Source organism: Lithobates pipiens, unplaced genomic scaffold (assembly GCF_037356315.1).
Source record: "Lithobates pipiens isolate NorthernLeopardFrog02 unplaced genomic scaffold, aLitPip1_a1.2 Scaffold_27, whole genome shotgun sequence".
NCBI lineage: Eukaryota > Metazoa > Chordata > Amphibia > Anura > Ranidae > Lithobates > Lithobates pipiens.
Genome location: NW_027507788.1, coordinates 214,006,947 through 214,025,627, shown reverse-complemented (window position 1 = coordinate 214,025,627; position 18,681 = coordinate 214,006,947). Strand labels below are relative to the sequence as shown.

General features: G+C 47.4%; 1 protein-coding gene across 1 annotated transcript in view; it reads left to right on the top strand.

Moving 5' to 3' along the window:
* The first annotated feature begins 754 nt into the window (after nucleotides 1-754).
* MEGF6 (multiple EGF like domains 6) overlaps nucleotides 755-18,681 on the top strand; it is a 531,150-nt gene continuing 513,223 nt past the window's right edge. The window contains exon 1 of the mRNA XM_077458226.1: nucleotides 755-1,234. Coding sequence (XP_077314352.1) covers nucleotides 1,125-1,234 — 110 coding nt within the window. The 5' untranslated portion in view covers nucleotides 755-1,124. The remainder of the gene's footprint in view (nucleotides 1,235-18,681) is intronic.

Genomic DNA, 18,681 nt, shown 5'->3' with positions numbered 1-18,681 from the left:
GCGTGCTCTGTTCCCGAACACTCTCTTCCCGAATGCTCTCTTCCCGCGTGCTCTCTCTAAATGCTCTCTCACTGAACGCTCTCTCCCTGCGTGCTCTCTCGCTGAACGCTCTCTCCCTGCGTGCTCTCTCGCTGAACGCTCTCTCCCTGCGTGCTCTCTCGCTGAACGCTCTCTCCCTGCGTGCTCTTCTTGAACGCTCTCTCACTGAACGCTCTCTCCCTGCGTGCTCTCTCGCTGAACGCTCTCTCGCTGAACGCTCTCTCCCTGCGTGCTCTTCTTGAACGCTCTCTCCCTGCGTGCTCTTCTTGAACGCTCTCTTCTAAAATGCTCTCTTCCTGCATCATCCACAGAATTCTCTATGAATCAGAGAGATTGAAAAGAAAAGGGAAAAAAAAAAAAAAAAAACCCCCAAGGCAATGAAATGTAGGATGCCGAAGCCTTGGGCGATCTCGTATTCCGTCTCCTCTGATGTTCTCCCTGAAGGCTGCCGGAGCCGTGTGCATTGAAGAGTCACCGACGGTGTGATCCGCACGGATAGCCAAACACCGAAGACCCCCCCCCCCCCCAATGCACAAAGACAATGGGGGTGTCGGGGCGCTAATTGTCCAATACGTCTCCTCTAAACTCCATGCTAAAGACTTTCCAATAAAAGGAGAAACATCCTTTTTTTGTCCGGAGGGAGGTGACCTGTCTGAGCCGTCCCCTCCTCTCCATCTGAAGGGGGGTCTTCTCTGCTCGGAGAAGTAACTGGATCACTTGTACATCTCGGGAACACGAAGACGGACACACGGCAGCCCCGGACCGCAGCAACACAGCAAATAAACCTTTCCTAATAAAAAGACAAAAAAAATAAAAGAGAAACATTTCTTCTTTTTTTCTTTTTTTTTTGGATCCCATGAAGGACGCCGGACAAAACTTTTTTTTTTCCTTTTTAATAAAACTTACAGATTTGGCGATCGGCTCCGCCGGGCGCTGACGGCAGCTGTCGGTCCAACGAGCAAACCTACCCGCCGTTCACCGGGACCGATCGGCGATTAAAGAGGAAAAAAAAGGAGAATTGGCATTTTTTTTTCTTTTCTCTTCCTCGCTGGAATACAGGAAACGGGATTAGACAAAGGTGGATCATGTTACCGGTCGGGATCTGGGGATGGATAGCGCTGCTGCCGCCGCTGCTGCTGCTGGATACGGGGAAGAGATGTTCCGCCACCGATGGGGGGGCGCTGCAGCCGTACATGTGAGTAATACTGACAGAGGGGGGACCTGACCATAATAACGGGGGGGAAGGGGGGGTAATATTCACCTGTCAATGGCAAGGCTTTGATTTATCCTTGATTAAAGGGACGCTCCGTTTCATCAAGTTGCAGGAGCGCTGAAGGCACGCTAAAGTGGTCCCTCAGCCAATCGCCTAGCTGATAACGCAGCGTGATGAATACAGTCTATAGTCCCTTACAGCATATTAAAGAAGACCTGCCGATAGAGGAGATCGCACGCTACGTAAATCGCTACAGATATCAGCTCCCAACATGCTAAAGCGGTCTCACAGACAGTATTGGCGTACCTCGTTTTAGCATGCCTAACACGCAAGCTGCGTCACGCGTTAACATGCTTCGTGTCAGGGCAGCCAACGTGTTGTGATAGCACTGAAGGCACGCTAAAGTGGTCTTGCAGACAGTATTAGAGTATGTCGTTTTAGCATGCTTATTTGCGCTGCTGTGCCTCGCATCAGGACCGTCGACATGCTGTAATAGCACCAAAGGCACGCTAAAGTGGTCACTCAACCAATCGTGTAGCTGATAATGCAGCGTGATGAATACAGTCTATAGACTGGTAGCTTTTTAAAGAAGACCTGCCGATAGAGGTGATCGCACGCTACGTAAATCGCTACAGATATCAGCTCCCAACATGCTAAAGCGGTCTCACAAACAGTATTCGCGTACGTCGTTTCAGCATGCCTAACGCGCACACTGCGTCACGCGTTAACATGCTTCGTGTCAGGGCAGCCAACGTGTTGTGAAGGCACGCTAAAGTGGTCTTGCAGACAGTATTAGAGTATGTCGTTTTAGCATGCTTAACACACATGCTGTGCCTTGCATCAGGACCGTCAACATGCTGTAATAGCACCAAAGGCACGCTAAAGTGGTCACTCAACCAATCATGTAGCTGATATATTGCAGCGTGATGAATACAGTCTATAGACTGGTAGCTTTTTAAAGAAGACCTGCCGATAGAGGTGATCGCACGCCATGTAAAGCACTACAGATATTATCAGCTCCAACGTGTTGTGTTAACACTGAAGGCACGCTAAAGTGGTCCTTGCCAACACTTTATAGGAGGACAGTCTGACTTTAAAAGAAGGCACGCTAAAGCGGTCTCACAAACAGTATGTCGTTTTAGCATGCCTATTTGCACTAACACATGCTGTGCCAAGCATGCTTCGCATCAGGGCAGCCAACATGTTGTATTCGCACCAAAAGCACGCTAAAGTGGTCCTTCAACCAATCATGTAGATGATAACGCAGCGTGATGAATGCAGTCTATAGACTTGTAGCGCATTAAAGAAGACCTGTCAATAGAGGTGAACACACACTACCTAAAGCACTACAGATACTGTCAGCTCTAATGTGTTGTAATAACACCTAAGGCACGCTAAAGTGGTCCCTCAACCAATCACCTAGCTGATAACGCAGCGTGATGAATACAGTCCATATTCTCTTATAGCATATTAAAGAAGATAGAGGTGATCGCACGCTACGTAAATCGCTACAGATATCAGCTCCAACATGTTGTAATAGCACCAAAGGCACTCTAAAGTGGTCCCTCAACCAATCATGTAGCTGATAATGTAGCATGATGAATACAGTCTATAGTATTGTAGCGTATTAAAAAAGACCTGCCAATTGAGGTGAACGCATGCTACGTAAAGCACTAAAGATATCATCAGCTCTAATGCGTTGTGATAACACTGAAGGCACGCTAAAGTGGTCCTTCTAACAGTCATTATCGCTGTCGAGGCTTTGAATTGTCCTTGGAAGCGTGCCTGATTTGAAGGGGCGCTCTGATTCATTGCACTTAAGGCACGCTAAAGTGGTCCCTCAACCAATCACTTGAATGAATGAATCCAGTCTATAGCCTCTTATATCTCATAGAGTATTAAAGAAGACCTGTCACTACTTAAAGTGATGTGTGTGTATATATGTATATATGTGTGTGTGTGTATATATATATATATATATATATATAATATACGATCTCCGCTAAATAGACCGGTTCCCCCTTTGCTTCTTAAAATGCTTTGCGCCTGGCTGTCCTATTCCAACACTTTATAGAAGGACAGTCTGACTTAATAGAGAAGGCATGCTAAAGCGGTCTCACAAACAGTAATAGCGTATGTCGCTTTAGCATGCCTATTTGCACTAACACACATGCTGTGCCTCGCATGCCTCGCATCAGGGCAGCCAACGTGTTATATTGGCACTGGAGGCACGATAAAGTGGTCCCTCAACCAATCACTTAGCTGAATGAATCCAGCCTATAGCCTCTTATATCTCATGAAGTATTAAAGATGACCTGTCACTACGTAAAGCGCTACAGATATTCTCAGCGGTTATAGAAATAAAGTCCTTTTCTAAATACTCCGGGCTCCCCCCCCCCCCCTCGCTTCCCAAAATGCTTTGCGCCTGGCTGCAGTATTCCAACACTAGATACGAGGACAGTCTGTCCTAAAGGAAGGCACGCTAAAGCGGTCTCATAAACCGTATTGGCGTACGTCGTTTTAGCATGCCTAACACGCACGCTGTGTCACGCGTTAACATGCTTCGTTTCAGGGCAGCCGACGTGTTGTGATAGCATGGAAGGCATGCTTTGCAGACAGTATTAGCGTATGTCGTTTTAGCATGCTTATTTGCGCTTAACACACATGCTGTGCCTCGCATCAGGACAGTCAACATGCTGTAATAGCACCAAAGGCACGCTAAAGTGGTCCTTCAACCAATCACGTAGCTGAGAATGCAGCGTGATGAATACAGTCTATAGTCTCGTAGCATATTAAAGAAGACCTGCCAATAGAGGTGATCACACGCCACGTAAAGCACTACAGATATTATCAGCTCCAACGTGTTGTATTAAGACTGAAGGCACGCTAAAGGGGTCCTTGCCAACACTTTATAGGAGGACAGTCTGACTTTAAAAGAAAGAACGCTAAAGTGGTCTCTCAAACAGTATTAGCATATGTCGTTTTAGCATGCCTATTTGCACTAACACATGCTGTGCCAAGCATGCTTCGCATCAGGGCAGCCAACATGCTGTATTAGCACCAAAAGCACGCTAAAGTGGTCCTTCAACCAATCACGTAGGTGATAACGCAGCACGATGAACGCAGTCTGTAGTCTCGTAGCGCATTAAAGAAGACCTGTCAATAGAGGTGATCGCACGCTACGTAAAGCACTACAGATACTGTCAGCTTTAATGTGTTGTAATAACACTGAAGGCACGCTAAAGTGGTCCCTCAACCAATCACGAAGGTGATAACGCAGCGTAATAAATGCAGTCCATAGTCTCAAAGCATAATAAAGAAGACCCACCAATAGAGGTGAACGCACACTAGGTAAACCGCCACAGATATCATCAGCTCTAATGTGTTGTAATAACACTGAAGGCAAGCTAAAGTGGTCCTTCGAACAGTCATTATCACTGTCAAGGCTTTGATTTGTCCTTGGAAGCGTGCCCGATTGAAGGGACGCTCCGATTCATCAAGTCGCAGTATCGACGAAAGGCACGCCAAAGCGGTCTCACACACAGTATTAGCGTAAGTCGTTTTAGCATGCCTATTTGCACTAACACGCACGCTGTGCCTCGCATCAGGACAGCCAACATCTTGTAACGGCACCAAAGGCACGCTAAAGTGATAATGCAGTGTAATTAATCAGGTCTCTTATCGATGGGGGGGGGGGGGGGGGGCGCTGCAGGCGTACATGTGAGTAATCCTGACAGAGGGGGGTCCCCGGGGACCTGACCATAATAAGGGGGGGAGGGGGAGGTGTAGTCTTGTCAATGGCAAGGCTTTGATTTGTCCTTGGAAGCGTGCCTGATTGAAGGGACGCTCCGATCCATCAAGTTGCAGTAGCACTGAAGGCACGCCAAAGCGGTCCCTCAACCAATCACGTAGGTGATATTGCAGCGTGATGAATGCAGTCTCTAGTCTCATAGCGTATTGAAGAAGACCTGTCACTGCGTAAAGCGCTCCAGATATTGTCAGCGATATATAAAGACCTTCGCTATATACAAACCCCCCCCCCCCCCCCCCGACTTCCCAAAATGCTTTGCACCTGGCTGTCCCATTCCAACACTTATTAGTACATGACGTTTCGGGTGCCCATTCCCACTTGTGCCGCCTGTACCTCTGTGGTGCGTCTAAAGACGCCGGGCACCTGGCTGCCCAATTCCAACGCTTTTAAATGGGACAGCCTGACTTTAAAGGCAGGCATGCCAAAGTGGTCTCTCGGTCATTTTAGCGGTGCTTTAGAGGTCCACTCACACTCGCCTGTACCTGTGCGCTCAGTTATGGCGCCTTGGTTCACACGTTACAATGCTTTGTGTTAGGGCAGCCAATGCGTTGCAGGCAGGCTAAAGTGGTTCCTAAAGCGGTCGGTTCTCTTGCAGTGCGATGTATCAGATCTCTAGTCTCTGATCACTGTCGGCTTCTCATAGTAATATCATCTGAAGGGGAAATCAATCAGCGAATACACGAGTCTCCCCCTCCCCCTCCCCCCTCCCCCCTCCCCCACCGCTTCTAAAAAAAAATGCTCTGTGCATGGCTGTCCCACTTCCAACACTTTTTACGGGGGGGACAGTCTGACTTTAAAGGAAGGCACGCTAAAGTGGTCTCAAAATCGGTATTGGTGTATGCCGCTTTGGCATGCCTATTCGCACTAACACGCGCGCTTCGTGTCAGGATCTGCCAACGTGTTGTAATAACACCGAAGGCATGCTAAAGTGGTCCTTTTGACCAATGACTTCAGTGATAATGCAGCGTGATGAATCAGGTCTGCGCTCTCTTATCATTGGCGAGGCTTTGGTTAAGCGTGCCTAATTGAAGAGGTGCACTAGTTCCTCATGTTGGGTGAGCACCAAAGGCATGCTAAAGTGGTCCTTTTGACCAATGACTTCAGTGATAATGCACCGCGATGAATCAGGTCTGCGCTCTCTTATCATTGGCGAGGCTTTGGTTAAGCGTGCCTGATTTGAAGAGGTGCACCAGTTCCTCAAGGTGCTGGAGCACTGAAGGCATGCTAAAGTGGTCACTCAACCTGTCAATAGAGAAGAATGCACAATACGTAAAGCTCTGCAGAGATTGTCAGCGCTATATAAATAAAAAACCTTTGCCAAATACTCCGCCCCCGTGTCTCAAAATGCTTTGCACCTGGCTGTCCTATTCCAACACTTTATAGGAGGACAGTCTGGCTTTAAAGGAAGGCACGCTAAAGCGGTCTCACAAAACAGTATTGGTGTATGTCGTTTTAGCATGCCTAGTCGCACGAACAATGCAGGCTGTGTCGCGCATGTGTCGCATCAGGGAAGCCAACGTGTTGTAGGGCACTTTAGGGCATGCTAAAGTGGTCCTTTGTGATAATGTAGGGTGATGAATCGGCTCTGTGGTCTCTTATCAGTGTCAAGGCTTTGATTTGTCCTTGGAAGCTTGACTGATTGAAGGGATGCTCAGATTCGGTAGCATTGAAGGCACGCTAAAGTGGTCAACCAATCACTTGAGTGATGAATCGGGTTTCTAGTCTCTTATCATTGTTGGCTTCTCCCGGTATTGTTGTCTGAAGGGCGGTGTATACAACAAGGGCATGCTCTCAGCGGGTGGAACGCACCCAAAATTGTGCGATTTCCTGCACCGCACGGAGATGTGCTGCCCTCTACAGATGCCCGCGGGTGCCATTCATTCCAGTCACAACCCCATGCTTTTAGAGACAGTCATGCTAAAGTGGTCTCCCAATCAGTATTAGCTAAATATACCTCTGCTTCCAAAAATTCTATACACCTGGCTGTGCTAGTCCAACACTTTTTAAGGGGGACAGTCTGACTTCAAGGAAGGCATGCTAAAGTGGTCTCGCCCATCAGTATCCGCATATGTTGTTTTAACAATGCTGTAGGTGCCCACTCGCAGTGCGCTTTGCGGTGCGTATTAATGTGCTTTGTGTTCGGGCATTCGACATGTTCCAACTGCACTGAAGGCACGCTAAAGTGCTTCCTAAGGCAATCACTTAAGTGCTATTGCAGTGTGATGTATCGGGTCTATAGTCTGTAATCATTGTTGGCTTTTCATAGTAATATTGACTGGAGACTAAAGCTAAATACACCAGGCGCCCCCTGCTTTCCACAAATGCTTTGCGCCTGGCTTTCCTATTCCAACGCGGGGATGGTAAAGGGAGGCATGCTAAAGTGGTCTCTCAATCAGTATTAGCACATGTCATTTTTAGCGTGCTGATTTTCACTTGTCCTACGTGTTATCATGCTTTGCATTAAGCTAGCAAGGGACCCAAACATTGCCAACTGTCTGGCTGTCCTCACCCAACCTTTAAAGGAAGGCATGCTAAAGTGGGTCTCTCACTGTCATTATAGCCTTAGGCGCTTTAGCACACCTCCAGTGATTGTGCAGCATGGTTAGTCAGGGTTGTGGTCTCTTATCATTTTTGATGTCTCTTCTTCTTCTTATGTATTGTAGCCTAGAGCTTTAAAGTAAGGTATGCCAAAGTGGTTTCTCAGTGTCATTTTAGCATGCCCTTTTAGCACACCTCTGGTGATTTTGCAGCAGTTATAGTCTCTTCTTACTTTTGATGGCTCTTCTTTAGTAATCTCTATTGTTGCCTGGAGCTTTAAAGGAAGGCATGCCAGAGTGGTCCCGCGTTTCATTTTAGCATGCCCTAAGAGCTTTCTAGCACACCTCCAGTGATCGTTCAGTGTGATGGATCAGAGTTACCGTCTCTCCTTATTATTGTTTTTCATAGTAATCTCTATTGAAGGCTGAAGATTTAAAGGGGACCTGTCATTGGATAAATACGCTGGTTATGATGGTTGATGGCTCTTGTTAGTAATATCTATTGTAGTTTAGAGCTTTAAAAGAGACCCGTCATGAGACCGGAGCACAGCTTACCCCGTCCAGACCTATGTCTGAAAAATGCCAAGTGCCTGGCTGTCTTCATCCAACTTTTAAAGGACGGCATGCCAAAGTGGTCTCTCAATCAGGTAGCACTGCGTGTCATTTTAGCATGCCCTAAGGAGCTGTTGAGCACACCTCCAGTGATATTGCAGCACGGTGTGTCAGGACGATCGTCTCTTCTTATCGTTCTTCATAGTAATCTTTATTGTAGCCTAGAGCCTTATGGGGGACCTGTCATTGGATAAATACACTGGATACCCCTGCAGACCCCTCTCTGAAAATGATATTCGCCGTGCCCCCCCCCCCCCCTCCAGGGTTTGTGATATGGAGTTAGAAATTGGCGTCATAAATGCAAAAAGCTCCTTATTTTCCACTGCCGATTACTCAGCATTGGCAGCTGGTGGGAATTTGGTGACATTCCGGATGTACGGAAGGGAGCTGGTCTCCATCTGCCATGCTATAGGCTGGGCTGCCATCTGCTGCTCTTTGTGTCAATTCTACGACGGTAGGCTCTGAGTATAGATGGGTACTCTTATATGGAGGGGGCACTGAAATCATTTAAAGGGATAGATACTCTGGTCACCATCTGCTTGCCATAATTCTCAGGGACCCCCAGAGATCAGATCTCTGCATTAGAGTCACCGGCTCCCTCCCCCTACACCAGAGTCTCACTCCATCTGCTGCCACAGTGGGGCGCCCTACACTTCCCTGTGATGGAAAATAATGGAAATATCTGCTTGGAGTGCAAAAGCCCCTCTTAGGCTACGTTCATAATCTGCATGTGTCCGGGAGGCACGCAAAATCGGACCCCCTTCCTCCTGCCGGTGACCCCTCTAGTGATATAAAGATCTCTATAGAGGAACCAGGACCTCCTTCCACCTGCTGTGGATCCTCTAGTGATAACTAAAGATCTCTATAGAGGAACCAGGACCTCCTTCCACCTGCTGTGGATCCTCTAGTGATAACTAAAGATCTATATAGAGGAACCAGGACCTCCTTCCACCTGCTGTGGATCCCTCTAGTGATAACTAAAGATCTATATAGAGGAACCAGGACCTCCTTCCACCTGCTGTGGATCCTCTAGTGATAACTAAAGATCTATATAGAGGAACCAGGACCTCCTTCCATCTGCTGTGGATCCTCTAGTGATAACTAAAGATCTCTATAGAGGAATCAGGACCTCCTTCCACCTGCTGTGGATCCCTCTAGTGATAACTAAAGATCTATATAGAGGAACCAGGACCTCCTTCCACCTGCTGTGGATCCTCTAGTGATAACTAAAGATCTCTATAGAGGAACCAGGACCTCCTTCCATCTGCTGTGGATCCTCTAGTGATAACTAAAGATCTATATAGAGGAACCAGGACCTCCTTCCACCTGCTGTGGATCCCTCTAGTGATAACTAAAGATCTATATAGAGGAACCAGGACCTCCTTCCACCTGCTGTGGATCCTCTAGTGATAACTAAAGATCTCTATAGAGGAACCAGGACCTCCTTCCATCTGCTGTGGATCCTCTAGTGATAACTAAAGATCTATATAGAGGAACCAGGACCTCCTTCCACCTGCTGTGGATCCCTCTAGTGATAACTAAAGATCTATATAGAGGAACCAGGACCTCCTTCCACCTGCTGTGGATCCTCTAGTGATAACTAAAGATCTATATAGAGGAACCAAGACCTCCTTCCACCTGCTGTGGATCCTCTAGTGATAACTAAAGATCTATATAGAGGAACCAGGACCTCCTTCCACCTGCTGTGGATCCTCTAGTGATAACTAAAGATCTCTATAGAGGAACCAGGACCTCCTTCCATCTGCTGTGGATCCTCTAGTGATAACTAAAGATCTATATAGAGGAACCAGGACCTCCTTCCACCTGCTGTGGATCCCTCTAGTGATAACTAAAGATCTATATAGAGGAACCAGGACCTCCTTCCACCTGCTGTGGATCCTCTAGTAATATATAAAGAGCTATAAAGAGGATCTATATGAAGGAATCAGGATGTCCTTCCTCTTGCCGATGACCCCTCTAGTGATATAAGATCTATATATATCTTCTGATGATAACTAAAGATCTCTATAGTGGAATCAGGACCTCCATTTTCCTGCTGGTGATCCCCCTAGTGATATAAAGATCTCTATAGAGGAAACGGGACCTCCTTCCACGTGCTGTGGATCCCTCTAGTGATATAAAGATCTATATAGAGGAATCGGGAACTCCTTCCTCCTGCTGGTGATTGCTCTAGTGATATAAAGATCTATGTAGAATAATCAAGACCTCCTTCCTCCTCCTGGTGAGCCCTCTAGTGATATAAAGATCTATATAGAGGAACCAGGACCTCCTTCCGCCTGCTGTGGATCCCTCTAGTGATAACTAAAGATCTCTATAGAGGAATCAGGACCGCCTTCTGGTGACCCCTCTAGTGATATAAAGATCTATATCAGGGGTCTCAAACTGGCGGCCCTCCAGCTGTTGCAAAACTACAAATCCCATCATGCCTCTGAGTGTGGGAGTCATGCTTAAAACTGTCAGCCTTGCAATGCCTCATGGGACTTGTAGTTTCACAACAGCTGGAGGGCCACCAGTTTGAGATCCCTGATCTATATAGAGGAATCGGGACCTCCTTCCACCTGCTGTGGATCCCTCTAGTGATATATAAAGAGCCATAGAGAGGATCTAAATAGAGGGACCAGGATGTCCTTCCTCTTACCGATGACCCCTCTAGTGATATAAGATCTATATAGAGGAACCAGGACCTCCTTCCTTCTTCTGGTGATCCCTATAGTGATAACTAAAGATCTCTATAGTGGAATCAGGACCTCCATTTTCCTGCTAGTGATCCCTCTAGTTATATAAAGATCTATATAGAGGAATCAGGACCTCCTTCCACGTGCTGTGGATCCCTCTAGTGATATAAAGATCTCTATAGAGGAAATCAGGATGTCCTTCCTTCTACTGGTGATTCTTCTACTGATAAAAAGATCTGTATAGAGGAATCGGGAACTCCTTCCTCCTGCTGGTGATGGCTCTAGTGATATAAAGATCTATGTAGAGGCATCAGGACCTCCTTCCTACTGCCATTGACCCCTCTAGTGATATAAAGATCTATATAGAGGACCCAGGACCTCCTTCCTTCTTCTGGTGATCCCTATAGTGATAACTAAAGATCTCTATAGTGGAATCAGGACCTCCATTTTCCTGCTGGTGATCCCTCTAGTGATATAAAGATCTATATAGAGGAAATTGGGATGTCCTTCCTTCTACTGGTGATCCCTCTACTGATATAAAGATCTATATAGAGGAATCAAGACCACCTTCCTCCCGCTGGTGATCCCTTTAGTGATCTAAAGATCTATATAGAGGAACCAGGACCTCCTTCCTCCTGCCAGTGACCCCTCTAGTGATAACTAAAGATCTCTATTGAGAAATCAGGTCCTCCTTCCTTCTGCTGGGGATCCCTCTAGTGATATAAAGATCTATACAGAGGAACCAGGACCTCCTTCCGGTGACCCCTCTAGTGATATTAAGATCTATATAGAGGAATCGGGACTTCCTCCTGCTGATGACTTCTGTAGTCATCTAAAGATCTATATAGAAGAATCAGGACCTCCTTCCTCCCGCTGGTGACCCCTCTAGTGATATAAAGATCTATATAGAGGAATTGGAACCCCCCTCCTCCTGCTGGTGACCCCTCTAGTGGTGCACCCAAGAATTCTGTTTGGTTTTCTCGATGTCTCCGATGGGCAAAGGGACATGAAACCTCCACAGTGTTTGAGGTGAAGCATCGTTTACCATATTATTAGTGGGCGATCTGTTTCTGGATACACAATTGATGAAAATTTACTGAGAGTGGTCTTTGGCTCTTGTGTATGGCTGAGGTTATCGGCAGAAGAAATTCTCTTTGGTGATGTGAAAGCCCTGAGCTGTAGGACAGAGGGTTGAATATCTTTCTAGGTAATGAGGGAGATGCAGAGAGCGTTCCCCGAGGCGGTTTTCACTCATTGAATTACTAGAGGCTTACGCTTCGTCCTCTCCTCGGACAATGGCAGCAGAAACACGTGCCGGAGCAGCTACAGAGAGAGGAAGAGTCACTGTTATGTTTATTTAATAAGAACTATCAGTACTGTGCAGTGAGCCATTAGCTGCCATCGCGTGGCACAGTGGTCTGCCACCTTGTCCTCATTAAGTGTCAATTTACAAGCATTAGGCAATTGGCGTGCCAAATCTTTTATCACTTGATTCCTGCACCATCAGACCTCCGTTCACCCCAATTCCTGCACCTTCACACTACATATCACCCCAATTCCTGCACCATCAGACCTCCGTTCACCCCAATTCCTGCACCATCAGACCTCCATTCACCCCAATTCCTGCACCATCAGACCTCCGTTCACCCCAATTCCTGCACCTTCACACTACATATCACCCCAATTCCTGCACCTTCACACTACATATCACCCCAATTCCTGCACCTTCACACCTCAGTTCACCCCAATTCCTGCACCATCAGACCTCAGTTCAACCCCAATTCCTGCACCATCAGACCTCCGTTCAACCCCAATTCCTGCACCTTCACACTACATATCACCCCAATTCCTGCACCATCAGACCTCAGTTCACCCCAATTCCTGCACCTTCACGCTACATGTCACCCCAATTCCTGCACCTTCATACTACATGTCACCCCAATTCCTGCACCTTCATACTACATATCACCCCAATTCCTGCACCTTCATACTACATGTCACCCCAATTCCTGCACCTTCATACTACATATCACCCCAATTCCTGCACCTTCATACTACATATCACCCCAATTCCTGCACCTTCACACTACATATCACCCCAATTCCTGCACCTTCACGCTACATATCACCCCAATTCCTGCACCTTCACGCTACATATCACCCCAATTCCTGCACCATCAGACCTCCGTTCACCCCAATTCCTGCACCTTCATACTACATATCACCCCAATTCCTGCACCTTCACGCTACATATCACCCCAATTGCTGCACCTTCACGCTACATATCACCCCAATTCCTGCACCTTCATACTACATATCACCCCAATTCCTGCACCTTCATACTACATATCACCCCAATTCCTGCACCTTCACGCTACATGTCACCCCAATTCCTGCACCTTCATACTACATATCACCCCAATTCCTGCACCTTCACGCTACATATCACCCCAATTCCTGCACCTTCACGCTATATATCACCCCAATTCCTGCACCTTCACGCTATATATCACCCCAATTCCTGCACCTTCACGCTATATATCGCCCCAATTCCTGCACCTTCACGTTACATGTCACCCCAATTCCTGCACCTTCACACCTCATATCATCCAGTTCTTGCACTTTCACATCTCAGATCTCCCAAATTCCTGAACTTTCATATCTTTGATCACCCCAATTCCTGAACCTTCACACCTCAGATCACCCCAATTCCTGAACCTTCATACCTCAGATCTTCCCAGTTCCTGAACTTTCATATCTTTGATCATCCCAATTCCTGAATCTTCACACCTCAGATCACCCCAATTCCTGCACCTTCATACCTCAGGTCACCCCAATTCCTGTACCTTCCCACCTCAGATCACCCCTATTCCTGCCCCTCCACACCTCAGATCACCTCAGCTCCTGCACCTCCACACCTCAGATCACCCCAGTTCCTGCACCTTCATATCTCAGATCACCCCAGTTCCTGCACCTTCATATCTCAGATCACCCCAGTTCCTGCCCCTCCACACCTCAGATCACCCCAGTTCCTGCCCCTCCACACCTCAGATCACCCCAGTTCCTACACCTCCACACCTCAGATGCCCCAAATTCCTGCACCTTCACACCTCAGATCACCCCGATTCCTGCTCCTTCAGACTTCAGCACAATGTGAATCTTATGATGATGTTCTCAGATAAAACAATGCAACTGCGCTAGTTAAAAAGTCCACTTACTGGGGTTAATCTAAGTTCTATGTGACCACATTTAGCAGGCTTCCCGCAGTGCTCCTGAGTGGGACTGCAGCCTTGTGTCATGCGATTTTGTGTATGCTCCCATGTGTGTGCAGGTGAGCTTATAGATAGAGAGAAGTGCTAAGAACACTGTCCTTTATTTTCTATTTATTAATGATAAAAACATTAGGGTGCACTGACAGAAAATGGAACACACACACACACTATCTCTGTATGGGACCTTGCTGGCACTTGTGGTTCCTCAGATGATTCAGAGCAGACTGTAAGCCCCAATGGAGAATATAATTACTATAAGCACTGGTACTTCTGGGGCCAGTGTGTGCAGCTTGGCATGCTGGGACTTCTAGTCCCAATGCTGTGTGGTTGTCACAGGCGGGGAGGACATATGGGGACATCACTGAGAATAGTGAGCATTTTGGATCCCAATACACAATGGAGCGCTCACAGCTATTAATGACAAGCAGTTCTGCAGCAGCTGTGTTGGTTTAATTTTACAACTTCCCCTCCCGAGGTTTACAACACCAGGAGGGGGGCAGATTCCAGACAATGATGTGCGGTTCCTGTCATTCCTCCAGTCACACAAACAGCCTATGAGCCGGGATCTCCATTCCTGGATTGGAATCTGATGAGGGGTCCTCTGAATGGGAGCTCTTCATAAAGGTTGTGATTTTGTTGTGTCAGAAATTATAATGGGGCCCCAGATACACACTGACACTGGGGTCCCAGATAAAGGACACAAGACACTGTGGTTCCAGATCAAGGACACACCAACAATGGGGTTCCAGAAAAAGGACACACCAACAATGGGGTCCCAGATAAAGGACACACCAACAATGGGGTTCCAGAAAAAGGACACACCAACAATGGGGTTCCAGAAAAAGGACACACCAACAATGGGGTTCCAGATAAAGGACACACCAACAATGGGGTCCCAGATCAAGGACACACCAACAATGGGGTTCCAGATAAAGGACACACCAACAATGGGGTCCCAGATCAAGGACACACCAACAATGGGGTCCCAGATCAAGGACACACCAACAATGGGGTTCCAGAAAAAGGACACACCAACAATGGGGTCCCAGATAAAGGACACACCAACAATGGGGTCCCAGATAAAGGACACACCAACAATGGGGTCCCAGATAAAGGACACACCAACAATGGGGTCCCAGATAAAGGACACAATGACACTGGGGTTCCAGATCAAGGACAAACCAACACCGGGGTTCAAGATAAAGGTTATACTGAAACTAGGATCCCACATAAAGGACGCACCAACACTGGGGTCCCAGATAAATAACACACCAACAATGGGGTCCAAGATCAAGAATACACTGACACGGAGGTCTCAGATCAAGTACACACCAAAACTGGGGTCCCACATAAAGGACACACAGACACGGAGTTCCAGATCAAGGAGAAATGGACACAGGGGTCCCAGATGAGGAACACACTGACACCAATGTCCAAGAGCAAGGACACCCCAATATTGGGGTCCCAGATCAGGGCCTCATCGACGCTGGGGTCCCAGATTAGGGACACTAATATTGAGGTCCAAATGCAAGTACACACTGGCATGGGACCCCCATAGCAAGGACAAATTGACACAAGGGTCCCAGATGAGGAACATACTGGGGTCCCAGATCAAGGACACATTGGCTCTGGGGTCTGACAGCAAAGACTCTGACACTGGGGTCTCAGATCAGGGGCTCACCAACACTGGGGGTCTCAGATCAAGGACACACTGATGCTGGGGTTTAGATCAGGAACACACTGACACTGTGGGGTCTCAGATCATAGACACAATGAGGTGCCAGAACAAGGACTGACACTTAGATACATACACTACGTTACCAAAAGTATTGGGACGCCTGCCTTTACACGCATATGAACTTTAATGGCATCCCAGTCTTAGTCCATAGGGTTCAATATTGAGTTGGCCCACCCTTTGCAGCTATAACAGCTTCAACTCTTCTGGGAAGGCCGTCCACAAGGTTTAGGAGTGTGTCTATGGAAATGTTTGACCATTCTTCCAGAAGCACTTTTGTGAAGTCAGGCACTGATGTTGGACGAGAAGGCCTGGCTCACAGTCTCCGCTCGAATTCATCCCAAAGATGTTCTATCGGGTTGAGGTCAGGACTCTGTGCAGGCCAGTCAAGTTCCTCCACCCCAAACTCGCTCATCCGTGTCTTTATGGACCTTGCTTCGTGCACTTGTGACGTTGTATTTTGTCAAACGAAAATTCTCGTATTGTTGGTAAACTCTTCACTTTCGACTTGAGATTAGCGTGTCGCCAAAAATCTGACGTTCTGTTGTCCTAAAATCAAAGTGTGTGTACATCGGGCTTTAGACTGGGATGCCATTAAAGTTCATGTGTGTAAAGGTAGGCGTCCCAATACTTGTGGTAATTATATATATATATATGTGTGTGTGTATATGCAGGGAATGTTACTTTCCCCAAACATTCTCTGGTGGTGAATGAAGCACTGTCATTTAAATCACATGGACCTGGAAGATTCTCCTGCAGTGAATGTTTGGTGAATGTACTGCTTCATAAATCCGCCCCTTAGACTGAACAAAACCATACTGACACTTTGCGTCCCCTCCCCCCCGGACTCTTTCGCGGTACATTGACATTAAAGGTGTCACAACACTGACAGTCGGAGTGTCAGATCCCATCCCAGCACAGATCGGTGACACCCTGGCGAATGGTGACATGGAACGCTCCTGCTGCCAAATCCTCAGCGCTTGAAAGTCTAAAACGATTTCCACCTGATAACAGAATGCCAGGATGCCAAAATCCCAGCAAGTCCTCACATGTGCCCCTCTGATCGTCACCCTCGCACCCCACCGCCTTCTCCTCTGTCCTTCGCTGCAAAGTGTTTATTTTCCGGTCTACAGAACGGAGCCCCGACGCGTTTCGTTGTGCATGTTTAATGCATTCCTACTGTGATATTACGCATTTACAATCAGATCATGAAGCTGGCACGCCGTGCTATGGGGGACTTTGACATGCCGATTATTCCCCCTTTTGGCCGCTCTTTGCCCGCATTCACACCTGAAGGCTTCTATAGGTTCCTTGGAACTCTTGCCAAGTTGCGCGCGCGTGCCCCCCCCGGCGGCCCCTGACGGAGCGATCAGTGACTGAGGAGGTGCAGCCATCTCTCCAGCAGCTGCGTAGTTCAATCTCAGGATACATTTAAAATGTGACTCCATTATGCCACCAAGTTTGATGTGATGAGGGCTGAGGATGAACTTACTTTGCAAATAGGATTCATTGCCTTGTCCTGGTAAAGCATTACATTTATGACAATCTAGAGGCCAGGGCGAACATGCGAACTTGTGCCATTGTGCCAAGTAGTGATGGCCGAACGGTTCGCCCGGCGGTCGTTTCGCGGCGAATTTCCGACTTTCGCCGTCCGCGGGTTCGAACGCCTTTTTCCGTCGTTCGCCCCGGCGGACTTACGTGTTTAATGTATACAAGAACTTTAACCTTTCGTGACACGTTTATCATGTGTTACAGGACAACCAATTGAGACATGACAGCTCATGGACACTTGGACATTCCCCCTAACCTATAAATACACCCGATCCGGTGGCCATTTTACATTCTTTCTTCTGTCACTGTAGGGAAAGGATCCTGTGTGGAGTAGGGACAGAGAAAACGCTAGCTATTTGGTACACAAAAGTTCTTTTCAGGACTGGTATAGGTGTTAGGTCAGCAGCCTGAGTTTCTTTTGTCAGTTTAGATAAAGGGACAGAGCGCTGTATGCTGCTATTTTAGGGACAGCTCAGCCAGATTAGTCTTTCTTCATCATCATCATCATCATCATCATTAGCTGTTACTATCAGGTCCACAAAAGAGCTGTTCCAGCTAATCGTTCCAGCCTACTCTTTTTTGCCAATTTGTATAGGGACAGGCAGGAAGCAGTGTGTCAGGCAGTGAGGATAATTTTAAAGACTTGCTGTTACTATTAGTTCCACAAAGGTTCTTTTCAGGACTGGTATCAGTGGTACGGTAATAGGCTTGTACACGTATAATATTCTTTCTTCCAAATATAGAAAGAATATTATACTTGACTGCTGCCCTTCTGCTGCAGTCTGCTAATCATTCACAACTCACTTGTTCCACAAAGCTCTTTATCAGGACTGGTAACTTGGTCTGTCTAGGGTGCTACGGTACATAGGCTTGGGTGCGGTACAGTCTGCTGTTCTGTAAGGACCGCTATCGGTCCACAATACATAGGGTTGCCGTGCACTACTGCTGACCGCTGCCCTATACTGCAGCAGTCCTTCATTGGTATAGGGACTGACGTACAGTCTGCTAATCACTAACACACAACCTGCTTGGTCCACAAAAGTTCTTATAAGGACTGGTAACTTGGTATAGGGTGCTACGGTACATAGGCCTGAGTGCGTTACAGTCTGCTGTTCTGTAAGGACCGCTATCGGTCCACAATACATAGGGTTGCCGTGCACTACTGCTGACCGCTGCCCTATACTGCAGCAGTCCTTCAGCGGTATAGGGACTGAC